We start from the raw sequence: 19,331 nt of genomic DNA, 5'->3' as shown, positions 1-19,331 counted from the left end.
GAAGATCACAAGGCAGCGATACAAAGTTACGGCTCATGATTACACCCCTTGGCTAACTTCGAACCATATTTATGCGCACCCTTTTTTAAAAACCCACTCATTTCCGTTCTCTTTTTATTTCCTCTTTCTTTACTTTTATTTCCATGCTGAATATCTCGACTCTTACATGTGTTATGTATGCATACCCGATATACGTATACATCTGTGCCTGTGTGTTGATTCTTGTTAGCCGAGAACAAGAGAGATTCTTGTTAGTAATTTTTTGGCGAAGAGAAGATTTCTCTCAGCTCGTTATTCAGTTTGGAGAAGACTAAAAAAAAATGAAATAAAATAATAGAAGGGACGAGATGAGGGGAAGCAATAAACGGTAATGAAGAAACTCACACTTATTTCTCGTATCTTCAAGAGCTCATATTATGTATAAGAGTAAATGATTGGTATAAAATCTTCACCGTTGTACTATATAGATGTTCTGCTAATTCGATAACGTATTGTATAGATAAATAACAAACATCCGGTCGGGCGAATTCCTCACTAATTTATCGCAACGTATGTATGTATTTATGTATGTACACACATGCTTATACGTATATAAGTATAATGGAGCAATTTTATACATGAGGTTATAACTCGAGACGCACTTGTCACGTTTACTTGGCCGATTATGACTATGTACATAATATTTAACGCATGTAATGTACAAACCACTGTGACAGTTTATGTATTCAGTACATATGTTAATATACAAGTTGACGAATAAACACGTTGATCTGTGTCCGCGAATGCGAAATTGTCTGCATTTCGTCATTAATTGTCTATGTTAAGCGTGTGCATTGTAATATGGGGATATGTATTTATACTCTCTTCCGTGTGTATATATATATATATATACATACATACATATGTGTGAGGACGGTTGAATCATAGGAGAAAGTCCACAGAGAGGAGAGCAAAGCAGAGCAACGCCGCGCAACTTACAATTCAATTATTATCTACACAGGGTATAGTATATAATAACACTTTCCGCCGTCACCCACGTCGCCGCAGGCATATATAATTGGCGTATATACGTATACACACACACACACACACACACATACACTTACAATATGTATAACGAATCTGGACGTAGCCTACTTACGAAGACAAATAGAAATCGTCTAAACGCGGTCAATTATCATTAATACGCAGAGGATCCATGCCGGGGGGGGGTATCTGTTAGTCGATTGGTGCGAATATATTTACATATGTCGGAGTATGACAAATCTTTAATCTTTGTTCAATAATTCCATTTAAAAATGTATTTAGTCTTTTGAGAATAAAAGGATATTTCATTTGAAATTGAACTCCCGATGAGTTCACCGTATCAAGCTTCAAGCGTTCTTTGCAAGCTATGAATATAGCTTAATGACGGAATCTTAGCAACAAACAAATGGTTTGTTTATAACAATGCTTGGACGAAATCGACAGTCGCGGATTAACTAGCGAGCTTACCGGACGTGTTCGGGATCGTCACGCGTTAATATGAGTAATCCTTGCCAAAGTAATCACTTTTTATCCTCTCCGACATGTATATATATATATCATGTGTCATCATGTTCCCGATCGATGCGTGTTGATTTTTACGTGGAGAAATTTGGCAATATTGGGTAAAGAGGATGTTCTTGTTATACGCTTGATGTAGATAATTTGATGATCGACATGTATGCATGTACTAGAGTGGTCCTTGGAAAGGTTCATTTTAGAATTTCTACCGAGTCACCTCCTCGAATCGGTTCCAAATGATTCAAAGATAATTCTCTAAATTTTTTCAGATTTTTATCGTAACTGTAACACGTGTAGGTACGTTAGAGGTTGGATATCCTCGTTTAACCCTTTCAGGGACACATTAAATCTATCGAACGGATTTCGATACAATTTGGTATAATAAGGCGGCTTCTTGGATCGTTGATTACGAATCTGAACGCGAAATTATACAATTCAAAATTGTGGATCCAATATGGCAGCATCAAGTGATTGTTGGAGCTTTGGTTTGCCACGTTGGATCAATCGTTTGGAATTTTGTTACTTCGAGTTCAGATTCGTAATCAACGACCTCGAAAACCCTCCGAGTACCGAGTTTCGCCGAAATCGAGTAACTTTTTGGATTTTCATCCGCCATATTGGATCCGACATTTTGAATTTTGTAATTTTGTATTTAGATTCGTAATCAACGACATCAAAAACCTCCGAGTACCGAGTTTCGCCGAAATCGAGTAACTTTTTGGATTTTCATCCGCCATATTGGATCCGACATTTTGAATTTTGTAATTTTGTATTTAGATTCGTAATCAACGACATCAAAAACCTCCGAGTACCGAGTTTCGCCGAAATCGAGTAACTTTTTGGATTTTCATCCGCCATATTGGATCCGACATTTGGAATTTTGTAATTTTGTATTTAGATTCGTAATCAACGACATGAAAAACCTCCGAGTACCGAGTTTCGTCGAAATCGAGTAACTTTTTGGATTTTCATCCGCCATATTGGATCCGACATTTTGAATTTTGTAATTTTGTATTTAGATTCGTAATCAACGACATGAAAAACCTCCGAGTACCGAGTTTCGTCGAAATCGAGTAACTTTTTGGATTTTCATCCGCCATATTGGATCCGACATTTTGAATTTTGTAATTTTGTATTTAGATTCGTAATCAACGACATCAAAAACCTCCGAGTACCGAGTTTCGCCGAAATCGAGTAACTTTTTGGATTTTCATCCGCCATATTGGATCCGACATTTTGGTTTTGTAATTTTGTATTTAGATTCGTAATCAACGACATCAAAAACCTCCGAGTACCGAGTTTCGTCGAAATCGAGTAACTTTTTGGATTTTCATCCGCCATATTGGATCCGACATTTTGAATTTTGTAATTTTGTATTTAGATACGTAATCAACGACGTGAAAAACCTCCGAGTACCGAGTTTCGTCGAAATCGAGTCAATCTTTGGATTTTTCTACACGATACTTGATCCGCCATTTTGAATTTTCAAATTCGCACCAAGTTTCCAGCACTGTTCTCACGTTTGCTACACCTAAATTTCAATGACGTCAACGTAGCATGGCGCAGACGCAGCTGCTGCTGTTGTTTGCATTACGTGTACATGTATATGTGTATTGTACATATATTATCGCTGATTGCCGTGAGTTTATTTGCGCGAACGACGAATCTCGGTGGGAAAGAAAAACAGTCGAGAAAAAAAGAAATTCGGAAACTCGAAACGTTGGTAGATAACCTTGAAATATTTCGTGGAACGAAACCGAAATCAGTATGCAGTATTTATGCGTTTGAAATTGATAAGGGCCGGAAGGTTTTTTTTATTTTTATTCATTTTTTTTTTTGAATTGTCACATCGTTCATATCATTTATACATATTTAAAGTAGGTGTTAAATTTATACGATTCTTGGCAATGTTTCATCACATTATATATCTTCCAACAGTAGAAGTTTATTAATCGAGATGAAATGTTTCTCTGTATCGTTGAAACGAACATGTTCATTATTTTTCTCTGCATGCTGAGAAATCATTAACGCAATAATATTGTTATTTTAGCGTTAGGGTTATAGTCGTGAAAATTTCGCAAGCGCTACCTGAAATAACCGGAGCGATTATCATCGTGACGAACTTAGAAAGATGAAGGAAGAACGGTGTCAGTAGGCCCTCGTCGATGTGTCTTTGGGCCAAGGTTGTTGTTCTCACTTTTTTCCATGATCTACAAACCGCGGTCGCGTTCGTTTTTACCTTCTTTTTATACCAACCACTTAACATTTGGTACATTTATTTTTAAAAACACACGGAAATAAATTTTATAGCCGTTAAACACGCCCGTCGAGGTGTTTAAAAAACGAACAAGATGCGAAAGTCTTCGAACTAACCGTGCGATGACTGACGGTCAGATGGAGAGACAAGAGTGTATAATTTTAGTGGTCGGAATTATAAAATGACGCGCAAATTGGACGGTGTGTTTTTTGAATCGATAAAACAGAATCCTTCTACCAATTGCCGCGTGGTAATTATTTAATTATTTTTTTCTTCCGTTTACTCGTCGTGTATCATATTTCATCACGTGGAAAGTGATTATGCGTAATCGATTGTTTTCACTCGGTTATTCTATATTCGATAATGCGAACGATGATCGTCGGCACGCTTTTTGCGTGAAGTTCATTTTGATATCAATATATTCTGAGTCTGTTTTACAAGGTTGAATTTGTATGAAAACTGTATCGTTCCACTCTTTATGTACGCTTTATACGCAGTCATGGGTATAATAATCTATGTTTGAAGCTAATCAAGGTGTGTGGGTGGATTGCACCACGTTGCGTGTAATGATACGCATGTCTCTAAACGATGACTAGGCTCTTACGTTAGTACCACGTGTTTATAAAGCAAGGTAACTAAACTGTTGTTGGTATCGTTATATGTACTCTAAATACGTATCGGTATCTGTATAAAGCGGTGAATACGTACCATGGATTAAGTATCACAGTGTACACCGTAGAGTAAGATAATATTATATTACAATAAGCAAATTTTCTATGACGATTGTTGGCTTTTTATACATTGGCATAAGCTTGCAACTAGTTACATACGACCCAGGCGACAACGTTAAACGGATGTTGATTTGTCGATTCGACAACTTTTTTGGAAATCAAATTTTAATACAAAAGGAATTTGAATGATTTAAAGTATAACCATTATTTGCAAACAACGAGGAATCGGTCACTATTGACTATATCATTACTTGTTATGTGCTTTCTTCCATTTGGATTAGGAAGTCATTGAAATCATTAGAGGTGCCTGTAGAAATGAATGGAAATCACTTGGTACACCGGAAGTAACGTAAATCCGCGGGGTTATATAATCACTCGTAGATCGTATGACAAGCGATGTCAATGATTTAAAGTGATTTTAAACTGACCGGTTACCAAAGTGGTCGGAGATTTCAAAAAGTGAATACCCCATCGCGCAACTCACATGATGATGTAAAAATTGACAGAAATCGTTTCTAAACCAATGTCGATGAACGGAAAGCACTCGTTTGACTTTCAAGTCAAATGGCCCTTTCGAATCTTCGTCGTTCACTTTGCGCGAAGCGTTATGATACGTAACATGACACGACGTGCCATCCGGAGGATATTTTTCCTCTTCCAGAATCGCTGAGCGATCACAGCAGCAAATGTGCTGGAGGATAGCAAAATCCTTTTTACCCTTGTCAGTATTCAATTACACAATCCGGAACTACTTTTGTATTGGCAATTTATTGCCTTCTCTTCTCACTGCAGTAGTACCACCACCACCACCACCACCAGTATCAAAGTTGTGGAGTGAGGAGTGTCTAGACGCCAGAAACGACCAAATGGATCGGTGGTGGTTCTGATATTCGCAACGACGCTGCCTGCAGGCTGGAATCAGTCGCAGTGCAATTGGCAACTCCTCTTACGGGAGTTGGACTATGGACTTACTTATAGAGCATCGATGCGTCGATACTCGCTATGTGAGTGTTGTTGAAAAGACTCGAATGAACGAGGCTGAAGTTAGCAACGTTAACGTACCGAACGTTGAATGAGAAAATTACTATCTCTCACCTTTGGAATAAGTGGAAAAGTTGAATTTAAAAAATCTGTGTTTATTCATGCTCTATTAACGGTTTCCTAAATTTCGGGTCATCCTGAAATTGAAAAATAACGAGTTTTTTTTTTTAAAGATACGTAATTACAATAATGTTACAAACTTCAACCTGATTCGAATGACGATGTTGTTTTTTTTTTTTTTTTTATTTTCGTCAAAAGGTGTTCAAGTTATTTACATTAATGTTCGTTTACGTTATGAAATTTTTGTGAAAAAAACCAAATCTATTGAAGGGGTGTTTCACCGGAGTAAAAATTCACACCATTCACATCTTTCGTGAATTGAAATTGAACGAAAAGAAGATAAATAAGCTATTAAAAAAAAAAAGTCAAAGACCGTTTCCTCAATTTTTGTACAAAATCTGATCAGTACCTACTGACTTAATGGAATTGAACGAACCAATCGACCAACTGTCAGAGAAAAAAAGTTGTACATTTTTGAAAATAACTTGAGTACAGCTGAACCGATTTCGCTGAAATTCCGATCATTTCTGACTTAGTTGAAGAAGAAAGCGGCGTCGATTGAAGTATGAAACAAAAAATCATAAACATCGGTTGAAATTATAACAGATACTGTAATTTAAAAAGAATTTCATCAGATTGAAAATTGATGCAGCTGTGTATTTCGGTCATCAAGCGGGATACAATTATTTCTGATTTAGTCACGCCGACGTTTGAGGATGAATGACGACGTCGTATGTTTAGAAATTTTGAAATAATTTAGCCAACGGCTGGTATATGATATCCAAAATTTGATGTATCTATCTATTATACATATACCTATACGTCACGTGGCACTGCTGGAGGTTCGGTTGGACGTTTATAATTTTTTCTCAATCATAAGCGGCCATTTTGACTCTGCGGCTTTATACGTTACATTCCCCGGCTTTTAGAGGCGTGTATATATCTATAATATATATATTATAGGGGGGTGGGGGGGGGGGGTGGGGGGGGGCTTGCCGATCGTATATCCACCAATTATTGGTACTAAAACTTTACGACCCATGGATAATGCTTCGAAAAACCCCCCTTTTTTCGCTATCCGTGTAGCCTCATTTTTATCCATAATTCCATTGCTTTGTCCTTGTTTATTTTTTTTATTTTTTTTTTTCCAAATACATATTTCGTTTTCTTATTCGCCCAATGCAGGTAAACATATACGTATATTGTCTTGTATTATGTACGTAAAATATATAATACTTTTGCCTTGTCGACACACCGTGCAACTTTCACATTATGTTATTTATACATATGTTATGCACAAGATATAATATATATGGATAACATTTGAATGCAAGTATCAAATCCCGCGGTCTGATTATTATTGTTATGATTATTATCATTGTTGATGTTTAATATAATAATAATACACCCACTTACCGATTCCTTAATCGAGATCAACCTCTGTTATACATGCGGTTATGTAATTGATATAATAGCAGTGCATGCGGGATGATTTTCGAGCGAAACTATAAATTTTCTCTCTTTTTTGACGTTAACCTTTCTTTTTGTAATCTACGGTGCATAGAACGCACACATATCAAGTGCACATATATTAAGTGGTGTCAAAAAATAATTTTTTTTTTTTTTTTGGCAATAAGTTCAAAAGTTTCATTTAGGTATAAAAATACGCCTGTTAAAATTTTACCTCATAATATTAAGATTAAAAGGTTACGCCTCGCACTTTCTTATTTTCCCGAAGAATAACACGAGGAAAATAGTTTTTGCTCCTTCTGATTTTTGTATCTAAGTAACGATGCGTCGTAGAGAAGATTAGCAGACATATTTTTGTAGGAAATTGAACGCTTGACAAAATAATATGTCTTATCATTTTACGATCAATGTACTCTTTCAAATGTTATTTGATCAGCGTGTTTCAGAGTAGTGGAGTGAAAAACAGGTTTGATGAAAATAAAAGCAGTCGCAGTTTTAGTGTTTAGTCGCTGATGTCGGTCCGTTCATAAAAAAACAGGAAGAAATGGACCTTTCTATGAGGATGATGATGACGACGATGATAACGCTACGCAATTCTACCTCACGATCAGCCTTCGATGCGTTTATCGTAGATTCTCAAGAGACTTCTGACCATCATTCGATGAGAAAGCATCATCACCGACCGCAAGAAGAGATGAATGATACCCGTATCTGTATAACGTATCTTATACTACGCGCACCAAACAAAAAAGAAAAGAAAAGAAAAGGAGAAAAAGAAAAAGCAGCGAGTAAGGTACAAGAATGCAGGCAGCCATCCAACCAAAAGCGATGGGTCGGCAGATGATCGTCACGCGAGATGCGTGAGAATCTTTATACGCGCTGCGGGACCAATTGATCTCCAGATTGACCATCGTCTAGGTGGTGGTGGTGCTGTTGAGTCAGGGAGAGAGCGAGATGGATGGATGGATGGATGGATGGATGGATGGACATTTTTATTTTATTCATAGCAATGTTCGATAAGATGTCCTATCAGACCAAGTTTGCGTGAACACAATGTGTGGCGGACACCAGCCACCGGCAAGCCGGCGAAAAACCGTTAAAATATTTCCGTTTCTCCACGTGTATCTTTTTCTACAGTTCTTTACAACTAACCTTCGAGTGGCCAGGCCTCGCCTCGCTAGCCGAGGGCTAAGGGTTTGACCGCGCCGGAAATCTCCCTACATCTGGCATTTATGGCGCGACGCGACCCTTGGCCTGGACTCGGGGGCGAGCCTGGACTTTTTCTTCATCTCTTCCCAATCTTCGCCACGCTCTTGGCACATGCGTATCTGTCAACTCATTTTGCTTATTTTCCCTGCCTTCCGCATTTTCTACTACGCCATCCGAACTGTGTAACCCGATTTTTCTGGCAATAAACAACTTGTAAACCATATTCTCTGGCGTCGTACAGTAACTAATCTCCCGACAGCACCACGCAATGGAAAAGAAATAAAATGAAGATTTCCAATAAAGGGAGAACCACAAAGAAAGTAATGAAGTACAGTAAAGGGAGAGAGAGAGAGAGAAATGGAAAGCCGTCTTCATTCTCTCTTTGAGGTTACGTTATGTTCCGTGCATGGTGCCGTGTTTCAGAGGGAAAAGTTCTTCTTTATTCTTCTTTTTCTTTTTCTCTTTCTTCTACTCGAGACGCACTTCAGGAGCCTATCGATCAACCGTCGCCGTGATGATGATTTTTTCTCGGTATTCGATCTTGTAGTCTACGTAGGTACTTAGGTGTATTCCAACGATGAAATTATTTTGAGGAATTGGTTGAGTTTCAAAAATACAACCACGCTTCGCTTTGATTAAGGTTTAATGAATTTTCGAAACAATTTCGGTAAAGTTGCGGAACAACCATTTGTCCTAAAAACGCATCGTTACGTTAACGTTACACGAAATTCACGACGATATTACAAGTATGCTACTGGAACGATGTCAAACTACTATCGTACGGATATTTTTCAAGGATCCCGGAGAATCCTTATGGAAATGGACTGTATTTTCAGTATGTCATGGTACATATCCTCCCGATCAAAAGTTCTCATGGACGCAGGGCCCAGAAATTATTAGTTACCGAGAAACAGGCTTCGGAAGAAGAGTGTCCAGATCTTTTGACATCTATGGAATTCGTGATTTTCATGAATTATAAAGCTTCAAGGGTACTTGAAAGCAAACAAATCACTCAAAAAACTGCACTGGTTGATTCTCAAAGATGGGCAGGAGGCTGTAATTGATCACATCGACGCATCGATTCCATCCACGAACTCGCTGGTTTACCGGAAGGAGGTGCAACCTCAGATTTCGCGTTAAGAACGAGACTCTCCGACTCTTCCAATAATCGACTTGTCCTGTTCTTCACGCGTCTGCGGAGTCTGCCGGTCGGCTGTACAGTTTTCGAGTCTTATATTTGATTTCAAGTCCCCCTTGAAGCTTTGCAATTTGTAAAAATCGCGTAATCCATAGATATAAAAAAATCCGTACATCCACCTTCCGAAGCCTGTATCTCGGAAACTACTCTGATTTCCGGGACTTGTGTCCATGGTAGCTTTTGATCGGGAGAATATGTACTCTGACATACTGAAAATCCAGCCAATCCGACCGGAAGTCAATTTACTCAAGGATTCTGCGGAGTCCTGTAATAATAGATATGGTAAAATCAAATTGTCTTATTATATTATGTATAATTGCATGATGTTTATTAGATCATTCCAAGTCCTTAATAATGAAATAAAACACTGTAATTTGTTATATTAAAATGTCTCGAAACGGTTTATTTCATACTTTCGTAGGGGTTGCTGTAACTGCGCGGCGTGACTGACGGACGCCATTTTAATTCCTCCTCTGTCGCGCGTGCGTTCCCTAAACTACCGAACTTGACCAAGCAGGTCGTCCAACCGTACAATAACAAAATCCCTAACTCTTATATCTCATATTTAAATGCTGGAAACCAAGGTATGCCCTTACGAATAAGTGATAATCGGCACAGAGAGTGCAGTATCAAGACTAGTTTCTTTCCTTGTTTAACGCATCTGTAAAAATAAAATAGAAAGAAAGAGAAAGAGAGAGAGAGGAACATTTAGTCTCTCTCTCTCTCTATCTCTCTCTCGGGCTCGAACACTTTTTCGGCATCGATGTTCCCTCTATGTTTACATTACGCTCTAAGGTGCAAACACAACAAAACAAACACCGATTTCATAGAATACATCGACAATATATCAACAAAATTGATTAACGACATGATCGTAATCGTTCAGCCTCTTCGACAACGCTAATCGATACTATTTTAATCTTCTGCCTTCAGATTGGTTCCCGAATATGTGCGGATGCCTCCAAGGTGAAAGCAGTTCAAGCACCAAATCCGCTGCCCCTTCGAATTCCGAGAAGGTCGGAAGTATACACAATGTGTTCGAGCTTGGCTCTCTTAACACGTCTTACGAGCCCTCCACATCTCGCTGCGATACCGATAGTGAGAGACTGGTAATCCCTACTTATCACGTCATGTCTAAGCAATGTGCTGTGAACAATATTTGTTATTCCACATCCACGCCATCGTATTATCCACAACCGTGCCATCTCGCCGTTTTTTTTTCTTCCTCTTTTCCTCCGTCTTCCTTTTGACTTGAAAAAGAGTTGTTGAAAAAAAAAAAAAAAAACAAATTTCGTTGATACGTCGTATACACTGAGAGAAATTTTTAGTTTCGTTTACCGCTCAGTTCTTGACTATTTTCATTTTTCACCACAATCGAAAAATATTGTTCAGGGTAGAAAATGAAAATTAGTTTTTCAGCCGTTACCGTAAAGTCTAGTATCCGTTGCTATTCTTTCTCATTAAGATCGCTGTTGCTATATTTTCTCGTAACTGTTGCGAAAATTTAATGCTCGTGCAGGAATAAATTGACGTTGAAGCCTTGTTTAACTAAAAAAGTCGAGTAAACCTCAGAAACTAATTTTGCGTTGCGATTACCAAAAAACGATCGACGATATCGCAAAATGTTTACGCGTACCTCGTTTTTCGTAATTCCAACGATATTCAAACAGTTTTTCTAATGATACCCGCGTTACTGAATTTTTCCAGTTACTATGACAAATGAAATTTTTCTCAGTGTAGGTCATGTATGTATACCATCTATATATTTTTATAGTGACTAATATTTTGAAGTACGATGATGCGTCGATGATGTCACAATCTAAACTTGAGAAAATAAATAATCTTGTTAGAGGCACTACGTGTCGATGATTTTTGTCATTTCTTATTAAAACCAGTTGGAGGAATTTATCGAGCTTCAATTGCAATTACCAGTATGCGTATGAAAAACAGTTTTAAATACAAATTTACGGGTATTTCCTTTCTTTTTTCTACTTTTTTTGTTTTTCCTCGCGTATATTCATACGTGTCAGATTGTACCGAATTGTTGAAGTAAGTAACGTAGTTAGCGGAACGATTCATGCTGAGGAAAAAACCGTTAAATCGCGATTTTGGAATGGTTTGAAATTCGGTAAACGGTAATAAAACAAAACAACATTAGTTCTTTAAAAATTATTGCGAGAATAAGAAAATGGTGATTTTTTTTTTTCACTAATGCTTCGCTACCGATAACGTTACTAACTTAGAACAAGAAGAAATTGCATCGAAATTGATAAGCGTCGGATTAACTAAGTAATTGTATTCGCTTTATTTTAAAACTGCATTGATTTGGCTTTCAGGAGGAGTTGGTTTTTTACAACGATGATGGCAGCTATCAATCCGTTATCATTGAGAAGAATCTTCGGAGTATCGATTTGTGTCAAATTTTGGCAGTGAAAAATCGCGTCGCCAAAGATAAGTCATGGGCGATTGTAGAATCCTGGCCTGAAGTTGGATTGGGTAAGTTACTTTATTTCTTGTTTTTTCTTTTTTTCGTAATTTTTCCCCTCTCTATCAAGTCTACAAATTTTCTAAAAGCTGGTTCGTTCTCTTTCTACGATATGTTGTTATAAATATAGCAAAAAAAAAAAAAAAAATCGTTAATATTTACGCGAGTGTGTGTGTGTGTTTTTTTTCTCTCTGAAGTTACCGCTAAATCTACGAAGATGTAATTTAATTATAACCTACAGAAGGAGAACTTATTATTTCAGACAGTTTTTCTGTCGTCTATCAAATCAGTGAAACGGTTATATTTATAAAGAATTTCTAGAAAACTTTGCTCTCGAATATTTATTGCACGCGATTTATTGTGGAATTAAGTACACGGAAATTCGTCTTCGTCGCAAGTCTCGATTTGTTTACACATCGTTCCGTCATATATCCAGTCAGCTCTTCACCGTTTGTTGTTCGAAATTAGGACATGAAAAAAGAAATTCTTTCGAGTATGACGTGGTCAGATGAATAAACGGTGAAGAAACCGCTTAAATAAATTTAGTAAAAAAAAAAAAAAAAAAAAAAAAACTATTCGTTTTGATTAATTGTTTACGTCTCATCCGCGTCTTACAGACATGACCGTAAAGTCTAAAATTATTCTTTTACTCTCTGACAAAAATCTGAATAATCTAAACGACGTCACGTTAAGGTAGTAGTCTGGTAACTTATGCCTATTTTCATGACTTTTTTGGAGGGTGGTTTTTTATTGGAAAATAAAAATGAATTATCTTGAATATTTAGAGTGCTTTTATTTACATGTTGAAAATATAAAAAAAAATTTATTTGAAAAAATTTAACAGTTTATTACTATTATTATTGTCACTTGAAGTTGGAACCTCAAAAAAAATGCACGTGGGTGGTCCGGGTGATTTTGGCTCTTGATGTTATCTGAAATCAAATATTCTTGATTATTCTTAATCTATAGACATGTCATTCTGGTCGGAACTACTGAAGTTAAATTTCAAAGGTAAATAACAAAATGGCGGACTTTGAAAAAAAAAGTCCTTTCATTTTAGCAAAGAAAGGGTTGTAAAATAAAAAGTTAGGGGTGAAAAAAATTCTCGTTAGTACCGACGAGAACTATAAGTGTGTAGAACAGCCTGCTAAAATTTGAAAGCAATCGGTTCAGTAGAAAAAAAGTTAGGACCCAGGCCGACCAGAAAAACAATGTTTTGAGAAAAACGCGTTTAAAGTTCAACAACAAATTTTCGTAAGTAAAGTTATACTTACGTCAATCGTCTATGCCTGTGAATAAACATATATAATATAAATATATATAATAGAATAACAGAGTCAACCCAGGTATAAAAAATGCGCGCAAACAATAGAAGGGTCCGAGCGGTTGCAGCTGCCGGTCGACCTTAAAGGTTGGATTCCGAGGCGCTCTGGGAAACTCGTTATAACTCCCGAAATATTTCGAATTTTCGTCTAAAATTTTCACAGTATATTCTCAAGACATTGTACTTTCAAATTAAGCAAAAAAAAAATTTCGATTTTTTGAACCCAAGTTACCAGACTACTACCTTAAATATCAAAGCTACATGGGCGAACTTGTAACGAAATACTGTAAACTGTGTTGCTATATGGGTATGTACTTGTTTTACCGTTTAACCAGCCATAAGCTTATTTCTGTGTATGAGAAAAAAAGTAATGCATGTGTACCAACAAGTAGGATGAAAAAAAAAAAATAAATAAAAAATAAAAAACAGAATAAATAAATATACGAAATTAATATGATGAGAAATAACGGTTGGGTTCATTTTTAGTCATGTAAAAAAGTTTGCTCCTCAGTCAAAGAAAATTCACGAAAAGTTTCGAATCTTTTTAGAAGAACACTTTTCGCGAAAAGTAGGTGGAATAAAATCTGTAAAAATTAGAAAATGTATATTTGGTAGTGCGGATCAGTAGAAATGGGAAATAAATCTGTGACCAATTCGGTGGGGATCGGGGTGAAACTTTGTTCACTATCATTTAGACTACCCCGTATATAAAATAATTCCGGACAGATGGGATATCCAGAAATTTGCGAATATATATATGACATATTTTTTGTTATAACTTTGCGGTTTTATGACGGTATGAAAATATTTCGACGCATTCCTACGTGTAATGAAATTTAGAAATTAGCTTATCGTTGGGCTGCAGACACAGTTTTACGAGGAAGTTATTACAGGTATTATAAGAAATCTGTAGAATATAAATAATTTGTTACAAATATTTATAATATACGTATACATTGTGTAGTCATAAGTTATGCCCACCAGACATAACGACGACGTTTCGACGGTATAATTTAGTTCAACGGTGGCGCCTTGGAAGTCTGTTGGTTAGTTATTATGACGAGGAAATTGGGGAGGTGCAGGTGGAAGGAAAGAAGGAAGGAAGGAAGAATGGATGGGAGAGAAAAAGAGGGAGAGCATCGCTCCTGTTCGATTTTATAAACAATAACAACGACAAGGAGATTGATAAGAGATTAAGGTCATGCAGTAATCCTCCCCTTACCGACCGAGCAAACTCACCCTCTTCTTCCTATATTAAATAAACAAATGAACGAAAAGGGTTCAAATTTTGACGGTGCAACGCTATTTTGTAACGAAAATGAGGAAAGTTATTCGTATAACGAAAATTGTGAAAAAAATATGTCATTTCTGATCGTGAGCTGATCGTGAGAGCAACTTTTATTTACGAAATTATTTTAATTCTTAGTTTCCGTCTGGCGACTTCTATATTGCGTGAAAACAGTCCCACAATTTCTCATTTTACACCTCATTCTTTCCGGAATTCCGCAACGTATCTCAGATATGGGACCTTTTGGCCCCTGAAGTCCAGGAAATGTGGACCACACAGTTTTTTGACAATTTTCGGGATACTAGTAACTCCTGAATTCCTCCACGAAATAGCGATGCACCGTCGAAATTTGAACCCTTTTCCATTCGGTTGTTTATTTATTACGTAGGAAGAAATAGGGTGAGTTTGCTCAGTCGGTAAATGTAGTAGTACTACATTACCTTGAGAGAAAATATTGTGTGCGGAATAGAGAAAAGGAATTACCATGTTTATTGTATTCTATTATATGTATAGTATCGTGATTCATTCGAGAATTCACAGTCTGTATATTCAATTCTCTTTTTGATTCATTTATCGCTCTGTCTCTTTTTTCTTCCCTTTTTTTTCCTACTGGCTTGTTCGTCAGTCTCCTCGATTGAATTGTTTTCACGAATTGTATTCGTTGCGGCGATCAAGTGATGTTGGAGGTTATTTTCACAGCATTCCTTTCGGAAAGCTGCTATATTGACATTCGCGTTTATCGCATAATTGCTATTGTGCCATTAGAAATTGATGCTTCTCGTATTGTGTCAACGAATCAGCGACGAAATCTTAGTTTCCAACTCACATTCCTTATACAAGTACAAGAATTATAGGTAACAATATCTTATAGTTTAACAAACGATTTCAATATATTGTAGAATTATTTATTGTCGTTGTTGTTGGTTTCACTGTGAGAGCAATGACAGAAAATGAAAAAGAACGCAAGAAGACAAACTAACGAGTTGTAAGCGTGTAAGAGAAATTGGTCCCAGTTTCGATGATCGAGAGGGAACGAAGAAACAAAAAGAAAAGAAAAGAAAAAAAAATAGAAAGAATACGCGTCGATCCAACAACTCATCATCCCCGCGGTATTTTAAGGTTAGATTCTACGGTCACGGGTTATGTTACGTTTATTGAGATTCAGTTTGTTTCACGCTCGGCCGACTGTGGCGCTGCAGGTCTCTCAGTGTTGCCAACGTAACTGTCTAGTGGAAAAAAATGAGCCGTCTCAGATTCATTGTTCCCAAGCGTACCTTTGCACTCGTGTACATGTGTATATTTTTACAAACGCATATAGTAGGGACGGATAGGAGGTGCGGCGTAGTTTCTACGCTGCAGCCAAGAATCAATACGCAACTTGGCCCAGGTCAGGGATCCTTCTCCCACCCCATTTTCCCTCCCTTGTGTCCCTACACTCCCTATACCTGTTCCTTTCCCTATTCTTCCTCCTACCCTCTTCTCGTTTACCTGCTTCTCCTACCCCGCCTTTATGTGCCACGATACCAACACGTTGCGTTCATCCCTGTTCTCTCCCCCCAAAGTCTACTTTGATATTGCAAGAGCCCGAGAAGTCGGAGAACTTTATTTTACAGGGACGAATCGGTCTCGGTCAAAAGTTTGTTGGATGAATTAAAGGAGAGAAAGAAAAAAAACCAAAAAAAAAAAAGCAATATTCAAAGAATTTTCCAGCAGTTTTTACATTCGCGACAATGATAGCGAATGCGAATGAAACAACAACATCGCTGCTATGTCATGGGAACGAATCCCAACTAATTCGAGAGCTAAGACTTCAATGATTTGGAAAAAGGTTTTTTTAATAGTCTGACCGTTCAAAATAATCAAACTTTAGTGTTAAGTGTGAGAAGAATAAGCCGAAAAACATTAGAATCGGATAGAAAGGTCAACCCAGAGTTTGATCATTTTAAATCGTGTTATTAGGAAACCTTTTCTCAAACTGCCAATCAACTATCTCAATTTGTGTTAATCGAATTTACTAAAATTAATTTTTATCACGTGCAGTGAGGAATATATAATGAATCGATTGTATGGAAATAAGTGTTAAAAATACTTCTTTTTCAACATTGAAACACGCATCGAGCATCGCGTGTCAGTTGACAGTTCTATAGAATACTTCGAATATTTCTGTCTGTCTGTTAATAATAATAAGACAACGACAACGATAATAATAATAATAAAACAGTAATAATAATAATTTAAAAAAATCAAAACGGGCTAGGCGGTTGTGTCGTATACATATTGAATTAGAGAATTGTAAAATGATACTTGTAATATAACGATGAAATGTTTTGTTTTTTTCTGAATTATGTACTTGCGGTAATCTGACGCTAAAAAAAAAACCGGTTTCAATTTAACGATAGGATCGTTAAAAGAATACCGTCGTCTTAATTACTACATTGAGAATCTAATACTTAACACACGTCATCATTCACGAGGCAATAAATAACTGGCTAGTTGATGTTGCGAACCTTGTGTGACGAACTCCTCCCTATTAAATAATATTATACAATATCGATTATAAACTCGCCGTTAGATTCCTATGTCGTTAAATTTGATTACGAGTTTATAAAAATGTTCAAATATCGCAGTTTAGCGTGAATTTTTTTTCAAGACGATATTCAGAAATAATCTGAATATCACGCGAATAAGACACAGAAGACGGAAATAATACGATGTACAAAGTAGTCGAGCTGAAAATAAAGTATTTAATAACCGTTTGTATAAGTTGATACAATAAATTGCTTGCATTATAACTTTGTTCATGTAATAAGGGATTTTAGAACCGCAACGAGTTTCCGGCAAGTTGTTTCGTTTTACCGTTAATTAGACAAGCGTGTATTATATATGGTGTATGTTTATATAAATGTTGGAGAAAATCTCCTTATTCTTCATACCTGTAGTAACTACAAACCCTAGTTATTTAAGATGTATATCGATATAATAAGCTGAAGTGGGTACATAAAGTGCAACAATTATCAGCGTGCAAAGACGTAATGTACTATTATCTGTGTATATAAAATGACGTAGTTCGTTAAAATGTTACGCTAATTATAGCTTGGCTAGTTGAGAGAATCAATGTACAAGGATCGCGTAGTTAAAAGAGAAATAAATTATAGGAACGAGTAAAAAATTGACTCGTATACCGGGAAGTTGTAAATCATTTGGCGTTACACTATACGTATACTGCACAATGTAACATAAGCGAGTATGCAATTTAATATTCGTTAATAAATTTATACCGTTCTACGATGTCCGCTAACATGACAATAAAATCAGAGACAGAAAGAGAAAGAGAGAGGGGTAATTAAGAATGAAGAAAAAATGTGAAACGTAATTAATCTGGCAATGTGACGAGAATTTTATAATCGTTACACTTCGATTAGTGATTCATTGAAATTTAGCAAGAATTCTCACTTATTTCGACGAATTGATTGATCGATCGTATGTAATCGTTCGATTGACCAAACTTTCATTTCCTCAATCAATCAAACGCGGACGATACGCGATTCCGGTTCAGTAATTTCAGGGAAATCAGTGTTATTTACTTTAGTTGGCAACAGTTGATTAGCGAGGATGAAAATTAAATCGTAGAAGAATAATGAAATATTTTCCCTGATATATGAAAACGACTAGCTTTCATTGAAAGAATAAGAGAAGGGGGGAGAAATGAAAAGTAAAAACGGAAGGAAGAAACAAACGCGTGCATAATTAATTCGACCGTAACACGTTTATCATTTTATTCTAAATGCCGGGACAATCTCTTGAAAGTTGAAAAGCAACCGCGCATGCGCCAAATAATTCAATCTCATTGGTCGGCGAAATCTTCACGCAGCGATATTTTTGTCCGCGACGCAGGCGTGCCAACCTACGCAAAATGTCTACGTTTGAATTTTCAAAGAGCGTAAGCGTTGAATTCCGAGCGTTCTTTGAAGAATCGACTTTCCGACCCGACAACAAGTGCTTCCGAAACCTTTCCGAGTCGCTGCCTCGATTATTCGAGATTCTAACCTCGAAAATTCGTATCAACCACATCGCCGGCAGAAAGAGTTTGACAGCTGAAACTCGGGATGTCCAGCCGATAAAACTCGCGCTTGCGCGTTTGATTATCAAGTATCAAGAGATAGTCCCTGTATGTATATTCGGTCAGTCGAGTGAAATTGGCCGGATGATCGATGATGTTCGGGGACCCTTTTGCTGCCAACTACGCGTGTTGCTGTTAAAACAAACTTACTTCCAACGATCACTCACTAGTAAAAGTTTTATAACGACGGTTGCAGATGTCCACGAATAATCATAACAATCATAATAGTCATCATCATCAATTTAATTAGTCGAACAAATTTTCGACCATCGTCACATCGTCGCGTGGAAACTAGAATCGTCTATAATTTAATATAACTATGCGTAGTAAGTCGATAAGATATCACGAACAAATGATCAGTCTTGCTAATAACTCTGTAACGACGTTCCATTAATCTCAGACCTCGTGTCGAAACTACTTTCGATTTTATTCGGTGATCGATTCTACCCGATAACACTATGGTATCGTGTATTTCGTCGTGACGAAAAACACGTGACGCCAAAATTACCTTGAACAATTTAGGAACGGCTATGACGTTTCTCATTGATGTTAGATCAGGGAGTTCGGTTTTAGTGAACAAATTGAATCTACTCCAGAAGACCA

The 19,331-nt window shown here is 36.9% G+C and overlaps 1 protein-coding gene across 6 annotated transcripts in view; it reads left to right on the top strand.

Annotated features, from left to right (window-relative positions):
- The window catches only part of LOC124180139 (growth factor receptor-bound protein 14-like), a 297,724-nt gene that overhangs the window by 55,772 nt on the left and 222,621 nt on the right, over positions 1-19,331 (top strand). For all 6 annotated transcript variants that reach the window (XM_046565251.1, XM_046565250.1, XM_046565247.1 and 3 more), the window contains 2 exons: positions 10,445-10,620; positions 11,848-12,007. In XM_046565251.1, the coding sequence (XP_046421207.1) occupies positions 10,445-10,620; positions 11,848-12,007 (336 nt within the window). The remainder of the gene's footprint in view (positions 1-10,444; positions 10,621-11,847; positions 12,008-19,331) is intronic.

This window comes from Neodiprion fabricii, chromosome 4, assembly GCF_021155785.1.
Source record: "Neodiprion fabricii isolate iyNeoFabr1 chromosome 4, iyNeoFabr1.1, whole genome shotgun sequence".
Lineage (NCBI taxonomy): Eukaryota > Metazoa > Arthropoda > Insecta > Hymenoptera > Diprionidae > Neodiprion > Neodiprion fabricii.
Note: the sequence above shows the minus strand (reverse complement) of the source record. Positions and strands in the feature narration are given on the sequence as shown.